We start from the raw sequence: 18,221 nt of genomic DNA on the forward strand, positions 1-18,221 counted from the left end.
GTAATGTGTACTCTAGGATGTCATGCTCAGGCCAACGTATTGCCTGTGAAAATAGCTTCACATTGTGCCTAGAGTCTGCCAACTCGTGTGTTCGTTCAGATCCATGGTGTCTGTTCTGAGTCGGAAATCCATAATTGTTCTCTTCTGAACAGAATGCAACCCAGGTCACCTCCACGTTGTGGTATGTTTATTTTCTCCAACACTGTCCACATGAAGGCCGTGTATGCATGTTTTCGAGATATGAAATGTTCTACCATGGGGGCAGTAGTTTTTTGGTGAGAATACATCATCAGTATTCTCCAATTCTTGTTTTGGTTGAGTGGTCATGCCCACATATCTCAGGCTGCATGGGCATGTGATTAGGTAGATAACATTGCTGGTGTTGCAGTTGGTGAAGTGTTTGTTTTCATGGATAATGGCAGCCTAGATTAATGGATGTACTCGTCTGTGTTTGAGGGCGAACTGAGTAGTATCCACATGGTACATTTCCCATCAGTCTGGGATTATTCCATAGGGTCTGTTGGCAATCCCCTTCTCTGTCTCTGTATGTGCAGACCAGTGAATCTCAACGATTCCGTCTGCGTTTTAAACAATCTGGGGCTTTCAAGAGTATGGGCACCAGCGTTTAGCATGGGCCATAATTTCAGAATTTCCTGTTAGAGTCGGTTGGTTAACAGAGAATAACTTAAAGCAGTTGTAATATTGTCTGAATGGTCTCTTCTCCTTGCATGTTTTTCCAATGTTATGCCTGGCGGAATATGTCTGGCTCTTTTCCTCCCACCTCGGACTATTTTCTGGGATAGCTGCGTGTTTGTAATTTCTGCACAAGGTCTGCAATTTGTCTATCATAGTTCAGTAGGGATGAACAATTCCTTCATAAAAGCCCCAGCTTTGGACTAACAGGAGGGATCACCAGATGTTCTGTTGCTGGGCAGATTAACTGAAGTTGACATATGATGGTAAATAAGAAAAAAATGCATCATTGACATTACACTGAATTCATATTTCTGTTGATAACTTTTGAACAACACCTCAGACACAATTTAATTCATTTCAGCTCCATTTCGGTTTATCAACCATAAAAGCACATGGTATTAGAAAGAAAAGAAAAACATAGGACAGTGAAATAGAGGAATAAAAAAAAAACAATTGACATCCATGCGTTCATGTAATCAGAAATAAATTGTCAATAAAATACAATACGATAAAAACAGCAATAAAAACGTTTTGATGGCACAATTCTAAAAGTTAGGTTCTCAGTTTACATAAAAAGAAGTAAAACAAAGACCGAGAAACGCTAACTGCTCGAAGTCTCACTTAAAATAACGTATTTGCATCTTGCTGACACGCTAGGTACTTCGCTCTTAAATTCCACACCCTATGGATGTAATGAGCAGTCAATTTGACAACATGGATGTCCAGACACTGGCCCAAAAATCTCACTGCACTTGTGGCCTGCCGGATATTAGAAGCTCTCCATAGTGGAGTCAAGTACATGTTTCTAAGGAGGATGGAGCCACTGCAGAATAGCAGAAAATGCACGAGAGTCTCCTCGCCCTTCCCACATATTGGGCAGGTGCTCGTGTTGTCGGGTAGCCACTTTTGCATGACAGCAGCCAGCGGAAAAGTTCCCAATCGGAAGCGCGGATATAATGCCTTTTCAAATGCTGGGTAAATAATGTCCAGATATTGTTTGTAGCTTGCTGAATGCCTAAGTTCAAGGTAGTCAGGACTGTAAGGAACTCATGGTGGCAACAGTAAAGACAGACAAGTGATCACAGTTCAAGGGTGTTTATTAAACTGTAAATGCAGGGTGGGCAAATGCCTAATCTTAACCTAAGATGGGAGCAAGCTTCGACCATCAAATGAAAAATAAGGCCGTCCATGTGGCGTCTTGTCAAAGTAAAAGGCCTATACACTAAAAAATAAACCTATTGCCAAGTCCTTACAACTAATTGCAGAAAGAGTGTGGGATAGGGTTTTCAATAAAGAAAGAAGTGTTCACAAATATTAAGTCAGGATGTGATTGCCAGAGGTCTTCCTTCCCTACGTTTTGAGCACGGGACAAAGCAGATCTCCTGAGCACAATATTAATGTCTTTTTAAACAGTTCTTCAGGCTTTGCTCCTTTTTGTCGGCTTCCCTCTGCCGGGTTCACTCTCGCCAGGTTTTACAGAGAGTTCACTGTGGACACCCCTCAATCATGTTTGCTTCGGTCAGTACGCTATTCACACGGACTCCAGGTCTCGCCCCTTTTGGTTCGCATTCCCTCCGCCGGGGTCCCTCTTGCCAACCTTTACAACACACAGTTCATGCGCTAATTTCAACAAGTGGGATTCACCTCCCTTTCCTTCTCTGTCATCTGTAGGTCAAAGATTTTCGATGGTACAGAGGATTTTACAAGACCCCTGTATGACCACTTTGACCTCTTCTCGCCTCTTCCCAAGGGCTTCTCATTACGATAGTTTCTACCGTCGGGTAATCAGCCAGAATTTCCTGCGTTGAGCACCCTCGTGGTGCCTGCCTCCTCTGTTGCTAGTTTTCACCCTCTTTCATCAACATATCATTAAGCTTCTCAAAATTTCAAATTAGCCGTTGGCTATTTATCGTTCAACATAGTTCGGTTTCTCATCGGCTCTTCCCTTGACTTATCGGCTGTGATGAACCGCTTGGCTTTCTTCTCCTTTGCGTCAAGGTTGGTACCACAGAGACTTGCGTCTCTCCCGGGCTTGGTCATCAGTGGAGGAGGGTCTCATGTACTGTAGACATCTGTTGCAACACACGCTGGCTATTGTTCGTGGACTTATGATTCCTTCTGCGGAGGTTTCACAGGCCTTGGTCGGAAAGGGCAAGGTCACTTCTCTCCTAGTCACCCTTTCAGTCTGTGCCGTCTTTCTCCTCCTCTTGAACTGCTGTGCTGAGTTAGCTCTCACGTCGTGCGGTGTGACTTGCTCATCTTGTGCTCCAACTTTTATCCCTGTGGGGAAGAAAAAAGGGCAGTTAGGTGTATGTGATTCTGGTCAATTGCCTGACTTTGCCTGAACCTTGTATCGGGACATGTAAGGTAAACGGCTCTGGTGTTAGTCTGTTGTCTTCCGTGTTGTGTGAACGTGTTTGTGTCGGGAAAGGGTGGGTGGGCAGTGTTTTGGAATATCCTACGTGGTAAGATGGGGAAAAGGTGTTGAAGGAGGGGGGATACCGCGTCTCGCCTGTCTGTGTCCCACTCCCCGAGGACCCCCCATCCAGGTGATTACTGGTCCACCCCCAGGAACTGATCCAATAATGAATGCCGTGTCCTGGCCACCTGGATGACAGATCCCCCGGGGACTTGGCAGGGAGACACCTTCAGGTTTCTCACAGGACCCACTTTGAGGCCTGCAGCATCCGCCACCAGAGATGTATATCCCTTCAGTTTAGACTGTTTTTTTCTCATCGCACCTGTAGTTGGTCTTGGGTGATGCCATGTATCTAGTAGATCCAGATCCTGGAGGCACTTCTTTATGTGGGTAACCCACTGTAGGTTTTTACCCCCACCTGTCTCGGGAGGATAGCTCAGCGGCAACGTGCTCGCCTTGGAAGCAAGACAACAGGGAGGAACACAGGTTCGATCCCCGGGTCCGCGCTTAGAAACCTCTGGGTATTAAGAGCGTGACGTATCATATCATATCATCCATGGCCGTAAGGTGAAGCATTGCGTTCTGATAGGTCTCAAGGCTGTGTTGCCGCCATAGTCTAGTCCAGAAAAGGGCAGGCCTGGTGCGGATCAATGTTTCGACTGATGTGCAGCCCAACTCCAGAAATACTAATGCTGATGGTGCATTGACTGGTAAAAATTAAGTTTCTTCAAGATCTTTTGTTCATAGAAGCATATCTTTGAGACATTACAGAACACCATAGTTCGGAGCCATATAGAGCTGAGGGGATGGCCTGTTTATAAAATAAGTCCAACGCTGGAGAGATTGCACCCCTGCCGTGCTTTGCGTGGAATGCCACTATTGCTCCAATCTTTTCCAGGGCGATGGGTGATTTTGAAACCTGGCCTGTCCACCCACCCTTTTCCTCTAATCTTAGTACCAGGTAATCATAAAAGTCCACCTGTTTGAGCACAGAGCCATCCACTTCAACCTTTAATGGGCTTTTTAAAAACTTTTTGGGCGGAAGACCATCACTTTGGATTTATCAGTGTTCAGGGTGAGGTCTAAATCACTACATATCTGCACAAAAACATCCATGGTTTTCTTCAGCCCTTGGGGAGAAGTTGCTATGAGAACTGCATCATCAGCATAGACCAATGCCAGATATTTGTCTATGCCGATATTTGGGCAATACATGCACTCACTCAATAGTCTATCAATCACTTCCTATATATACAGATTTAATAGACAATTTGTTTTAAACTAGTGTTCAGCTGGAAAAGACTTATCAGCTGGATAACAGTTTATTCATATTATGTTAATTATGCAAATCAGGAAAATGTAGAAATCCAGCGCAGAATCGGTGGACGTTAGTGATCCATATATCCTATTGTCGATGCCCGCAAGCTTGTTATCCAGCAAGCTTGTTGTTTTAAAATGGAAAAATGATTTGTGTATCAAAGTATTAGATCGAAAAAAGACAAATATATGCACCTCTGTCCCCCATATGTTGTACCGAGAGGAAAAGTGCTTCATTTGATTTGTCTGATTGAGAGCAATCTGATTAACCAATTTGTAACCTGATCAAATGTGTGGAATATGGTGTTCTAGAAAGTTACAAATCTCCAAGATGACATCACATCAAAACGGAAGGAAACTGGGTTTGGAAGTTTAGCCAATCAGACTACCCTCCTCAATATGACAAATGACCATGGAGAGGTTGGATCAGTGTGAGGTCACATATGGAACACTGTACAATTACATACATTGACCATTTAGATTAGAGAAATGATACACAATAAGGGTTGTGGTTTCTACTCTATGAATGTTTAAACCCATAGATTCTGGACGCACACGCTCACTCAGTGACTGATGAGGAGGAAGAAGGACCATAGATAACAGAAATGAGGATGGATAGATTGTGTTCCTTTTTCGACCCATTTTATGGATTACCAGCGGAACACTGTAAGAGAGGCCTATCTGTAGTTAAAGCCCCAGGGCCTTCTTCAGTGGAAGAGACTGTAGACTGGCTGTGGAGGGAAGCTAACCCCATATTGCTGACAGAGGCCCACCTGTTCCTAGAGGGGGATAATTGAACCAGTCATTAAGAGGGTGCCGACCGGTCTGTGAGACAGCCAAAAGAAATTCATATGTCAGTATGGGAAATAATCATGTGGCGAGTAATACTATAAAGGGAAACAGATTAAACCCTGACTCCTGTCATTTGTTAGTACTGAGGGGTGGGAGTACATAAATTGATTTTACATCCTTAGAAGCTAGGGAATATTTCAGAAGGGCATGTGCTTCTGGAATTATATATTTGATAGACTAGGCCCTGCGGTGTGTTCTGGGAGATCCCCTCACTCGTCTCTGTGAAGACGGCTAGCACAGAAGATGTATTTTGGAAGTCAAAAGGGCATCTCACTGTGTGCATATCTAGACAAATAATGTTATTTATTTTGACATCTATGAAGCGTACTGAACCCGGAGGCTTATGGGCGCAAGATTGCATAGGCTTGCAGGTTTCAATGGTTACATACATAGGTAGTTTACGTTGGAGAAGAGAGTGTAGTTGGTTACAGACATAATTGGTAATAAAGTAGTAAACATGAGCATAAAGACTGCAGTTAGTTTCAACATAAGTGGTACTTAGCAACGAATTTCGTTGAGACAGATTGCCAGGTGCAGAAAAAGAATTGTACAATTTCAGTTTCTCAGGATTTTTTGGGAGAGGAGACAGGTTTTGGGGCCTTTGCGGAAGGACCAGAAGGATGGATCTGATCTTAGCGCTAGAGGCAGGGCATTCCATTGTTTGGCCGCAATCACAGGAAACATGCTACCTCCAGCTTTCTGACACCTGTATCTGGGGATGGTGACAAGGTGCGAATTGACAGGCCTTGTAGGTCTGTTAGATTGAGCCTTGGTAATTTGTCTGGATAGATAAGTAGGGGCACTATTCGATAAACAATTGTGGGATAAGGATAGAGTTTTGAACAGGATACGTTCTCGGACAGGGAGCCAGTGGATATTTTGTCTAGTTGAGATGTGGTCTGTTTTAGAGGGTGTACAGTAATAAAATAGCGGCAAAAAAGTCATCTGTAAAAGAAATTGCTGCAAAAAGGTCATCTGTAAAAAAATAATGGTGGCAAAAATGCTGTGGTTTGACCCGGTAAAGGTGTACCCACTATACCATTTAAGGGGAGTAGGGGTTGCAGGGTTGTCCCGTGCTCCCCTTTAAAGGGTATAATGGGTCCAGGGGTGTCCCGTGCATCCATTACATGGATTTCGGCAGCAAAACCACAGCCTTTTTGCCGCGATTTGTGGTGCAAACAGCAATTTTAACACATGGAGCCTGCAAAGAGGGAGTTACAGTAGTCAATCCTGGACAGTGCGAGGGCTCTGACAAGTGTGACGGATACAAAGGGATGTTTTGATTTAAGGGTGGGTGGAAAATTTTCTTGAACTAGATGTCGCCCGATTGAAACAACCTTCAGTAAGATTAAAGATGCCATGTTCTGGGAACTGGATCCTCCTTGTTAAATGTACACCAAACCCACTATAAACAGAAGAAGGACCCCAATAAAGGAGGAGCAATGAGGCTTCATCACATTTGAGTTTGCTTGATGTATCATGCGGCGGGTATGAGGCCTTCATCTTCAGAGCGTGCTGTGCTCTTCGGAGCAGAGTTGGACCGTTTTGTTTAAGGTCAGTATAGGCTAAAGAATGAAAGAAACTGCTGCCCATGGGATTCCCAGTGGTTTCAGAAGTGTTAGCCAAAGCACTTGCATCACATTTGCTCTACCCTCCATTCCTATGGGTAAGTGCCAGCTTAACTTCATGGCACAACTCTTATTAAATTGGTTTCCTCCTTGTGCCGATTCATGTGGTTCTGCTATACATCTGCTATTCGCCTAATTTTGCCTTGGTGGTGATGTCACCATCTCTCAATTTTCTGCTGTGTACCAATTACCCATTTATGTCATTAATAATAATGTGATTCTTGATAGTGACATCGTTCGTGACAGCTGTCTTATAGTATCAATGAATACATATAGCTGAATGGAGACCTTGTACTTATGATGCTGAAGCCTAAGGGCGAATATAGGGGGCTGGATGGAGCTGTTACATTTCAGTAGGAGGCAGCAGGTGGAACACCAAAGTGCTTGTTGGCAGCAACACAATAAAAGCAACAATTCTTACCGTATCCGCCCTATGAGGTCATTCGAAACATACTACATATATAACAGACAGCTGTACAATCCCATAACCAAAGGCAGATGACACGTGAAACTCCCCCAAGACAACATGCGCATTACCACCACTAAAAATAATAATGCAGTGCAGGTACCCAGCAATGCAAACTGGTGTCCAACCAATAGCAAAGTGGATTATAGATGCTGTTAAGGAAGTCCCACTCGCAATTGCTGCAGACACGGGGCCTTTCAAATGATAGGGCGCGAGTCACTCGTTTTAGTTTCTTAGTGTAGTTATTTTGCAAATCATAATTAAATACAGCAAGAGCAAATGCATGTTAACAGATTTCGAAGCTTTTGCGGAAAGCTTTTTCTGGGCTATTTTCTCAATCACGCCTGGACGCGGTTAATTTCGTTCATTGCACTTTACAAATACTACAAAAAACAAATATGCTATTTTAGTAGATGGGAGGAGTTGGAATTTTCGAATTACAGATTTTCTCGAGAAGGATTATTTATTCAAACCAAAGTGTCCAACTGTTCAGTTATTCATTACAGAATAGAGTCAAATATTTGAACAGAAAATCTAACAAAACAATAAAGTTAGTGTGTTCGAGAAAGCCTTGCTGAGGTGGAGGAAAAGAAGGGTGGGGCAATCTGGCAAGCAGCCTGGATGCAAGAGCAGGAAGTGTTTGAACAAGCAAGGCACATAAGAATGAGAAGGAGGGACTGCACTGGCACAAAGGTAAAACTAGTATCAACAACCTACACACATGATCCACATAGCTGCTCACTTCTTATTTCATCATAAGGAAGAAACACAATGTACTTGTACAATCGAGGCATGGATCTAACATTACCTGTTCCACAATACCAAGCAATAATCAGTGTTACAAAGCAGTCTTTCTTGTGGTGCACTTTAGACAAGATGTCTTTAGGCCTCTCCAATGTCCCTTTAAATAATTTACTTTACAGCGTTTTTTTGTGAAGTTCGTAACTAAAAGCTCCTTAAACTGGCAAACATTTGTTTTTAATGAACATCGAATAAGGCATGACAATATTTATGCATTAGAAAAAAAGAACATGGTTCTATCTGGCAAGGGTGGAGGCACAGAATAATACCACAGATGTTTTCTTACCTCCATAACTGAAACAATTCTCTTTCTCTCTTTTGTAAACCACAATTCCCAGTATATCCACTTGCTTTATCGGGTGTCCTTTGTAGAAAAACACACCTGCAAAATGAAAAACGTGTTCAACTATGAGTGGATATGCAACACAGCTACTTTTCAGCTGCTTTAGGTATCCTGGGCCTGGTACAAATAAACATAGTTGGGCTAATCAATGCTGTCTTTACCCCCTTTATAATGTCTAATGTAACATGGTCGTATATAGTGCCCTTCTGCCAATAATGTTGCCTTGCTGCGCATTACTTTGCAGGCAAGGCAGACAGGACGTGGTAGTCAGATAGCAGATTCTCTTATCACGTCCTATACGACAAGTGTATTAAGGCTGCCAAACGTACCTACTTCTCTGACCTTTACAGTCAATCCTCTCATCCTCGTCTCTTCCAAACCCTAAACAGACTTCTCTCTCCTCCTGTACCTGACCGGTCCATCACCTCATCCATATCAGCATCTGACCTTGCCAATTTCTTCTCTTCCAAAGTACACTCCCTACGCCAGGACATACTATCTTCACCTTCCTATAACTCCTCCCCCTTATCCTTCCCTACCCCCTCCAGTACGGTCTCTACCTTTCCTCCCGTAACGGACTCGGAGATGGCCCTCGTCCTGGCCAAAGCTCACCCTACAGCAGCCCCCAGTGACCCCATCCCCTCTTCACTTATCTCCAAAGAATTCCCATCTCTGGTAACCTTTCTCATCACCTTCTTTAACATTTGTTTCACCACCTCTACCTTTCCTTCTGGCTATAAACATGCAATTATCATACCTATCCTAAAGAAACCTACAGCGAACCCCCTTCTTGCTTCTAATTTCCGTCCTATATCCCTCTTACCTTTTCTATCCAAACTCCTTGAGCGCCTTGTTTATTCACAAATCTCATCATTCGTGTCTAGCCTATCTCCCCTTCTTCCGACTCAGTCTGGTTTACGTCCCCACTATTCAACTGAAACAGCCCTTACCTACGTACTTAATTCTCTTCTCACTGCTCGCTACTCCAAACACTAACCTATTATTTTATGTGCAAACACTTGAAATTGTCACCTCTAAATGATTGCGCAGCCCTGAGCAAATGGTAAATGTCCTATTCAAATTGAGTGTGTAACTGGACAACAGATACGGTGAAACAAAGAGTCCAAAGCAAGTAGATTCTTCAGTCAAAATACGCTGTTGAAACAGATTTTATGAAATGATGCAAAAACAAGACTGCCGACACGTGTTTCGACCCAGAACAACGGGTCCTTTTCAAGGCAAGACTGTGGTGTTAGTATGATTCATATGCATTCAAATACAGCAATATATTATGTAATCATGCCATAAAGATAAGAACATTTGAAATTTAAACCAAAATTAACCAGCAGAGGAAGAAGAGGAGGCCAGGTTTTTTTTTTTTTATTATTATTTTATGTGATCTGTCCACTGCCTTTGACACTGTAGATCATTCTTTGCTCCTGGACTCTCTCTCCTCCCTTGGTCAGCGTGGATCTGTTCTATCATAGTTTTCTTCTTACATATCCAACTGTACCTTTGCTGTCTCTTGGGGCGACAACACTTCTCCTCATGTTCCTCTGGTCCATGGCGTTCCTCAAGGTTCGGTCCTTGGTCCCTTTCTATTTTCCTAATATACTGTTACACTCACCTGGTTCCCACGGGGGCGTCGACCGGAACTGGGCCGCTGTTATTTCCACCAGCGTGACGTGTAGCGCCGAGATGACTGACTGGACTGGCCCGCTCAGCCTAGTTTGTCTGGCTCGCAAGAATATTCTTCTGCAAAGGAGAAGAGGAATTAACCACCCGTGGAATTGAGTGACAACCCACCTTCCCCACTCTCGTTGTCTTCCCACTGATCACTCTTGATGTCCCCTCCTTAGTCTCACCTGATGGTTTGGAAGGATGAGCTCTCCATCCTGCGTCGACCGCAGGGGCGCGTTGATGACCAGTTACTTCACTGGCGTAGAAGAATTGGTGAGTTCCAGTATTGACTCTAAAGTCCAATTGTTCATAAGAGTTCAAATGTCTGCTCTTCACTCGGTCCGATTCCTTGCAGGTTGCCGATTAATCCACTCGAAGATTTCCAAATGGCACTCGGTAAGATTCAGGTAAGTCTATTGTGTTTTTCCCCTTAGGGGCCGGGGTACGGCGATGAAGCAGAGTTGACTGTGCCGACCCGAGATGAGGTGAGACCCCTGTGGTAAATCAGGTAAGTTTTGTGGGGGGTAACTGGTATTGTCCTTGCTTTCTCCCCTTAGGGGCCAGGGTACGGCGATGAAGCAGAGTTGACTGCGCCGGCCCGAAATGTGGTGAGTACCTCCCGTGGTAAATCAGGTAAGTCCTTGGGGGTAGCTTGTATGGCCTTAGAGAGTTCCCTTGCTCACCTTGCTGTCTTTGTCTCCTTAGGTGTCGGAGGGCGGCCGCGAGATGGAGAGAGCATGATGGAATACTGAAGTACCGCCAAGCAGGTGAGTTCAGCGCGGCGCCGTAGAAATGCGAAGCGATGCTTCAAAGACTTCTATCTTTCAGTTCCTTGGCGAAATGGATCAGGATTCAGGTAAGGATTTAAGTTAAAACTCCTGTTCTAACCTTTATCCTTTTTGTCTTCTTGTTTCAGGAGTCCCAGGACTGAAGCGGGCGTGGCTGAAGACTGGAGCTGCTGAAAACACGGTGAGCGTTACGCTGCAGCAAGCAGAATAACGCGAAGCACGTGTGGCTGTCCGGGCGTGGTTTAAATAGCCTTGGAAGAAGATCCAGGTAAGTATTCTTCCACAGCCCCACCCAAGTAACAAAATAGTCCCATCAGTAAAATAGTCCCTCCTAAGCCTCATTTGGCTTGAGTCTTCATGCAGCATGGTCTGCCTCAGGTAAGTTATCAATAATGAGCCTGGCGCCCATGGCGCCAGGACTGACTATCTTTATGAGCCTGGCACCATAGGCGCCAGGACTGTACCCAAACAGCCCCTAACTGGGGCTTTTGGGCATGCTCCAAGTGGCATGATGCCTGCTTCCGGGGCTGCTGGGCCTGGTCTGGTCTTCCGGGGGCAGGCATCATGACATATACTTCCTTTATTGTACCCATTATCTCATCCTTTGGAGAGTCACACCACTTCTACGCTGACACCCAGCTCTTTCTATCCTTCTCGTCATTTTCCTTGGACATTCATCAGACTCTCTCATCCTGCCTCACCGCCATCAAGTCCTGGATGACCTTTCACTTCCTCATTCTCAATGCCGAAAAAACAGAGGTCCTATTCTTTCCCGCAAACACTTATCTCGCAATCTCCTCCCTCCTGTCTCTCAATCTCTCCCTCCGCCCGCAATCTTTACTTTGACCACCACATCTCCCTTACATCCTGCGCCTGTCGATTTAATCTCTACAACATTGGCAAAGTCCACCCTTTTCTCACTTTCCACTCTACAAAACTCATCTCCTCACTAGTCTTCTCCCGACTGTTCTGTTCTTTGGTCTTCCCCACTCACGCCTTGCTCCTCTTAAAATTATCATTCTTCAAATCGGTCACTCGGTCTTCTCTCCTACCATGACTCAATTTCTCCTTCCCTGGCCTCTCTTGGCTGGTTGCTCTTCTATTCTCAATTTAAATATAACTTTCTCTGTCTTGTGTTCAAATGTCTCTATGGCCTTGCTCCTGACTACCTTGCATCTCTCTCTTCTTTTTACTCTCCATCTCGCTCCCTGCGCTCTACTAATCTTTTTAGACTCAATGTCCCACGTCCCCCTTGTGCCCAATCCCGTTTTCGCTCGTTCAAGCTTCTAGCCCCTCTTCACTGGAACATGCTTCCCCTGTTTCTTCACTCCATCACTTCATATCCTCTGTTCCGTTCCTCTCTAAAAACCCACCTGCTACAGTCCTCTAATTGATTTAATCTGCTTTGAACACTGATTAATTTACTCTTATGAACACAAATTGATTGTTACTGTTTATAAACACTAATTGACTGTTTACTCCCAGGAATGCTAATTGATTTCTACTATTTATGAACACAGTTTAAATGTTACTGTTTATGAACGCTGATTTGCATTCTGATTCATTATATTGTTGACTGTCCTATGGACAAAGGAGCTATATAAAACACAAATACAAATAGCGGGAAGTCAGATGCGAAAACCTGTGCTATGGATAGATGTAGGTTGGAAGTACCCGTTACCTTTGTGCCGAAATGAAAATGTGCTTTGTGGTGAACACGGGCCACAGTAGGTTAGCCGTATGTGCAGACCCCGGTTTGTCGAGTGCAGAATTGACAGAATGTCTGTTGCTAGAACATGGATAGGGTCGGAGTCTGTTCAGTCCACTAGACCTGGTTGGTCGTCCGAAGTCGTGTGGGGAGTGTAAGTTTGCAAGATTTCAGTACTGAGGAGTTATTCAAGTGCATGTGAGTTACACGCAACAGAGGATTCATAAATCAAATTGGTTTCCCAGAGATGGTAGTGCATAGGGTTTCGCAATTTCTTGTGTCAAGTAGTAAGTTTCTGGTGCACAGTTTTTAGTCAGTTGCTATTACATTTCATTTCTTTCACAGTTGTTGGCTGGGGAGCCAAGTCTTGAGAGCTGTTTCCTGAAAGTCATGTTGTTCACTTCTAGGCAGAGATGTTTGGGTAGGGCATTCTGGAGTTGTGTGGCCAGAACTGAAAAAGGAGGAGCCACCAGTCGTTCCTTATTGATTTTAGGGACTAGTACTAGTGCAGCGTTGCTGGACCAAAGTTTTCTGGATGGAGTGTAGAGTTGAGACAATTCTGGAGGATGAAAGGTTTTTTGAATGATCCCTTTTTTATGGGCAGCCAATGGAGAATGCGTAATGCTGGTGTGATGTGTTTAAATCACTTCGTATTTAAACAGAGTCTTCCAGCTGCAATTTTGAACTCTTTGAAGTTTCCCAATTAGGTAATCTGGGAGTTCAAGATTGAGGCTTTTTGAATAGAATTGAAGGGAAGTCCCTGAATGCTCTCACCAGAAAGAATACAACCCGCTAGTGAAGAAAGGCACAAGTCAATTTTGTAAGGATAACAAGTTTTAATCTCACACGCAGATGAGAGCAACAGCAAAGAATTCTGCTGCTAAGAACTTTCTGCCGAAAAGTAGTACAAGCAGAATATTTTAAAGGAAAACATTGTCATAGATGACGCAATACATATAGTAAAAACCTGCACGCCTGGTTGCTTGGTAGGTGTGCACCTATACATGATCCGCCTGCTTCATAAGAGATGCCAGGCCATTGGTTCCAGCACAGTCCGTCCATCTTCCATCACATGGGTGCTGAAGTGATCATTATCTTCTCACGTCGAAGGTCAAAGAGAAAATTAATTATACTCTTAACATACAGCTACTTTATCACTATACTGTGCACCTGGCTGGCCTTAAGAAAGACACAAAGGAGGTTCTGGGGCACTCTAACCTTCACACACATTTCACTCACTCACTTCGGTGCCATCAGGCTCCAAGGTCTCCACCCTTGTTTTGAACTATAATTTATCACTCCCAGCACCTCGTAATACAAATCACATGATTGTTGCTCTATGATGTGCCCTGCCCGTCCTCTTTGAACATTTCAGGACTGGTTACTTTGAGGCTTGTGGTCAAAGGGCACCTGGTCCCATAGAATTCACGGATCTTAAGGTCTAGTCAGTAATATGGGCTATAACTCGTAGTTGTCTGGGGATGGGCCAGTGTGAGATAACATACACACCAGGCGCCGGTCTGTGATCCCATCCTTGTAGGGCACATTCCTTGCAAGTAAAAAACACATCTTTGAAACACTGTTAGAAGAATTCATAGATGATGTGACAGGTGAGGGTGTGGGCTGTCCCCATGTTAGCTCGGGCATGGCTGGAGATTTCCCTGGTGTTGCAATTTGGGCCTAGTGCATCCAATGCTGGAATCACTGTGCAGTCCTTCCCTTCCCTTCTAAAAGTGGTATCCTTTGTATTGGGAGGTGGTCCTCTCATCGTCCCCCGTACACCATGGCCCATCATAGTACTTCGAATTCATCTCTCCTCACCCTCAAGTACTTAAGGGGGGGGTGGGATGGGGCTGCCCCCTTCCCAACATTCCCCCCTTTTGTTACTTCTACACTAACAAACTCTGGGATACCTATGTGCTCCCAATCCCTCCCCTGCTTCCATATATGGCCGAGTTCCCTCTATTGGTAACCAGGCCCTACACACTGACAGCAAACTATCCATCCTATGTGCGCACTCTTAGGTGAGCAAGTCTTATAGATGCACCTCCCCAGGCCCCCTGCCAGGTCCACCCAAACCTCTGTGTAATTTTCAAGATCAGGGGGGTGGAGAAATGATAATGTGGTATAGATGATCAACTTCATCCCCTTACGGGATGGGGAGCATTTCTTACTTAGGGCCACTTTGTGGGATATCAGTCTGTACTTCAATATCTTTTGTCTCGCAAGGTGCTTTTGAAACCCCAATTAATACCATCATTCTTGTACTGTTAGGGGCCACATTGGCACAACATCGAAGGCCCAGTTAACAAGTGCAGAAAATAACAAGGATGACCACGATGATGGCTATCAACATCTTAATGATCGCTCCGAGCCATGCCGGGGCCCAACTGAACCAATCACTGTCCTGTACTCCTCCCTCCTTCATTCGAAAACCCAGGCCAGGGACAGCTGCGATGTTGTGGGATAATGATGCGTTCCTCGCATCTTCTGGTGGCACGAATGTGCAGGAGGAATTGCTAGACTTTTTGCAAACCCCTCCTTCCATTGCTGTTAAAATGTCCAAAACATATTGGTTTTCAATCGTCATAAGTCCCAAGGCTTGCAACTCTACCTTGATCGCATTGAACCCGTTCTCGATAGTTTGCGAGCTGGTCCAGCTCCCATCTCTGAGAAACCTGAAAGTGTCTCCCTGGCTAAACCCTGGGGATCCGTCAACCAGCTGGCCAGGACACGGCCATCGCTATTGGATCAAGTTCCTGGGGTTGGACTAGTGAGTGAGAATCACCTAGATGGGGGGGGGTGCTTGCGGAGTAGGTGTGGGACACCGACTGGTGCGACACGTTAGACCCTTTCTTCAACACCTTTTCCCCATCCTCTTCCGAAGGACATTCAAAAACACTGCCCCCCCTTTCCAACACAAATACTTTTGCACAACATGAAAGACAAAAGACTCCCACTACGAGGGTCAGGCAATTAACCATAATCGCACACACTTGACAGCCCTTTCCCTTCCCCACAGGGATAAAGGCGCAAGAGAGCACAGTACAATTAAGGCAGACCACACAATGAGATGGCTATCCAGGCCAGGCAGTTCAAGAGGAGGAGAAAGGCGATTAATATCGAGATGCTGACAAGGAGAGACATGACCTTGCACTTTGACGCAGATCCGCAAAACCTCTGCAGAGGGAATCGTAAGACCCAGGACAATAGCCTAAGTATACTCCAACAGATGTCAACGGTACACGTGGCATGTCGACGCTGATAATGGGTAGCGAGGGAAACTCCTGCTACCATGGTACCCGCCTTGACTCCAGTTATGAGAAAAGCCAAGTGGTTCATCAAAGCCGGTGAGGCAAGGGGAGAGCCAATAAGAGGCAGGCTCTGGTGAATGAACTGTAAAAGTGTTCAGGGGAGACTGGCTGCAGAGGGACCCAGCACCACGTGGGTGCTAACTTGAGAGACTCTGGTCGATCCCCATCTGAGTGAAACTACAAATACCAGAAGGCCATAGGACAGACGCCAAGACAGGTCAAATTGATCATACAGGAGATCAAGTAAAATCCCTGTACAGTCGAAAGCCTTTGACCTAAGAACTGTAGGGAAAGGAAGGTAAGTGAATATTGCAAACATTGAAAGCAAATGTGAATGTGAACTTGGTAAGAGTGAACCCGGAAGAGGGATGCCAGTAGAGAGGTGCAAAGTTTAAAGTCCCAAGAAACAGCATGTTGACAAAGGTGAAACTGGCAGAGGGATGTCCACAATGAACTTTTTGAAAAGACACTGAGAGGCAGAGGGGAGCGAATCCCGCTAAAGTGAAAAGAAACTCATAGTGAACCTGGTGGAGCGAGGCTGAGATTCGAGAAGGGTCTGCGCCCAGAAGCGGGGAACCCAGAGGTGGAACCAACACCTCAAGTGCAACCCGAAAGGAACTTTTGTGTGCGTTGTTATTTTTTCTATTTTTTTATTTACTTTAACTATCAGGCCCTCGGAAGTAGGAGACTCAACCAACAAAGGCTCTGATATCGATAAGAACTGTTTTGGGTTAGCAGCCGGAAGAAGGGTACCCAGGGGTGAACCATTATCACCCTAATCGAGAGCCATAGTGAACCCGGCGGAGCGAGGCTGAGATTCGAGAAGGGTCTGCGCCAAGATTAGGGGGACCCGGGGGTGAGACCATTACCCAAACAAACTTTCATTTTGTTGAAGGAACTTTTGTTTTGTTATTTGAATACTTCAGGCACTCAAAGACAAGAGACTTTCAAGAGAAACGAGACTTGGCGATCGACAAACCCGATAGCTGCAAGCAGAATTGTAGTCTCGTGCTGGGGAAGCTTGAGGGTGTACTGTGCTTCAAGATCCCACCTTGCCCCGTGCTCAAAACGTGGGGAAGGGAGACTCAAGCTAACGCATCCTAACATATTATTTGTGAACACTGCTTTCTTTTCCTGAAACTATCCCACGCCCTTTTTGTATTAGTTGTAAGATTTGGCAATAGGTTTCTTAGTATAGGCTCTACTTGACAACGCCACTAGGACTGCCTTATTTTCATTTGATGGTCGAGGCTTGCTTCCATCTAAGATTTAGATCAGGCGTTTTTCCAACCTGCATACAATTCAATAAACATCCTTGAATTGTGATCACTTGTGTCTGTCTTTACTGTTGCCACCATGAGTTCCTTACACATCTCACGATCTGCAACCATTTGGGATTTGCTGCGTGCCCTGCACTCCCGGCAAGAGTAAAGATGCAAAAAAGAATTCTGCTCAGTAGAAGAGCCTGTATTATTTCAGCAAGCAATGGAGAAGAGTCTTTGATATGATACATGATGTGGCATTTGATTTGTAAAGCCTTACACAAGTGTTTCTAGGCACTACAAGACAAGGAGGGGGAAACAAAGGGAGGACAAAATAACGATCTTACTAGGCCTTGTGTCATTCAGATCGCTCAAGTGCGGGGAAGAGGGAAGTGGAGACATGCCAGGGGGAAGTGCAGCCAGCGGGTGGCTCATAAGTGCATAGAGAAGGGACAGTAGGGCTGCAGATACGTATCCTTAAGTGCTGGGGAGCCCGGTGGCAGTGCAGGGCCAACTGGGCATGCAGGATCCTGGGGCCGAGTTCAGAGGCTGACCAGTGCACAGAGCAGTCAGGTGAATTAGCAGGGGAAAGGAAGAGAGAAAGCGGAAGCGAAAAGGAAGGTCTTGAGTTACAGAACCGAAGGTACTTCTGCTCAAGTTTGAGAGAGGCAGGGAGGTTGTTCCAGATGGAGACCCCAGACGAGGAAATAGACCTGGCCCCAACTTTCTGCTTGGAGAAGTGTCTGACCCTCAGAGATTTGGAGGTGGATGAGCTGAGAGCTCGAGAAGGAAGATGTTTTGGTAGAGAACAATGGAGGTAGAGCTGTCCCAGGCCCCAGAGAGCCTTGTGAATGATGCAGAGGTTCTTGAAGTTGATCCAAGGAAGAATACCTCTGAGGAGGTGCAGCTGATAGTTTGACTTCTGAAAGGTTTCAGAGATGTGAGGA

General features: G+C 45.1%; 1 protein-coding gene across 11 annotated transcripts in view; it reads right to left on the reverse strand.

Annotated features, from left to right (window-relative positions):
• The window catches only part of STN1 (STN1 subunit of CST complex), a 1,349,458-nt gene that overhangs the window by 902,558 nt on the left and 428,679 nt on the right, over positions 1-18,221 (reverse strand). For all 11 annotated transcript variants that reach the window (XM_069611734.1, XM_069611735.1, XM_069611725.1 and 8 more), the window contains one exon: positions 8,466-8,561. In XM_069611734.1, coding sequence (XP_069467835.1) covers positions 8,466-8,561 — 96 coding nt within the window. The remainder of the gene's footprint in view (positions 1-8,465; positions 8,562-18,221) is intronic.

The sequence above is a fragment of the Ambystoma mexicanum genome, chromosome 8 (assembly GCF_040938575.1).
Source record: "Ambystoma mexicanum isolate Mex_15411 chromosome 8, UKY_AmexF1_1, whole genome shotgun sequence".
In the NCBI taxonomy this organism is placed as follows: domain Eukaryota; kingdom Metazoa; phylum Chordata; class Amphibia; order Caudata; family Ambystomatidae; genus Ambystoma; species Ambystoma mexicanum.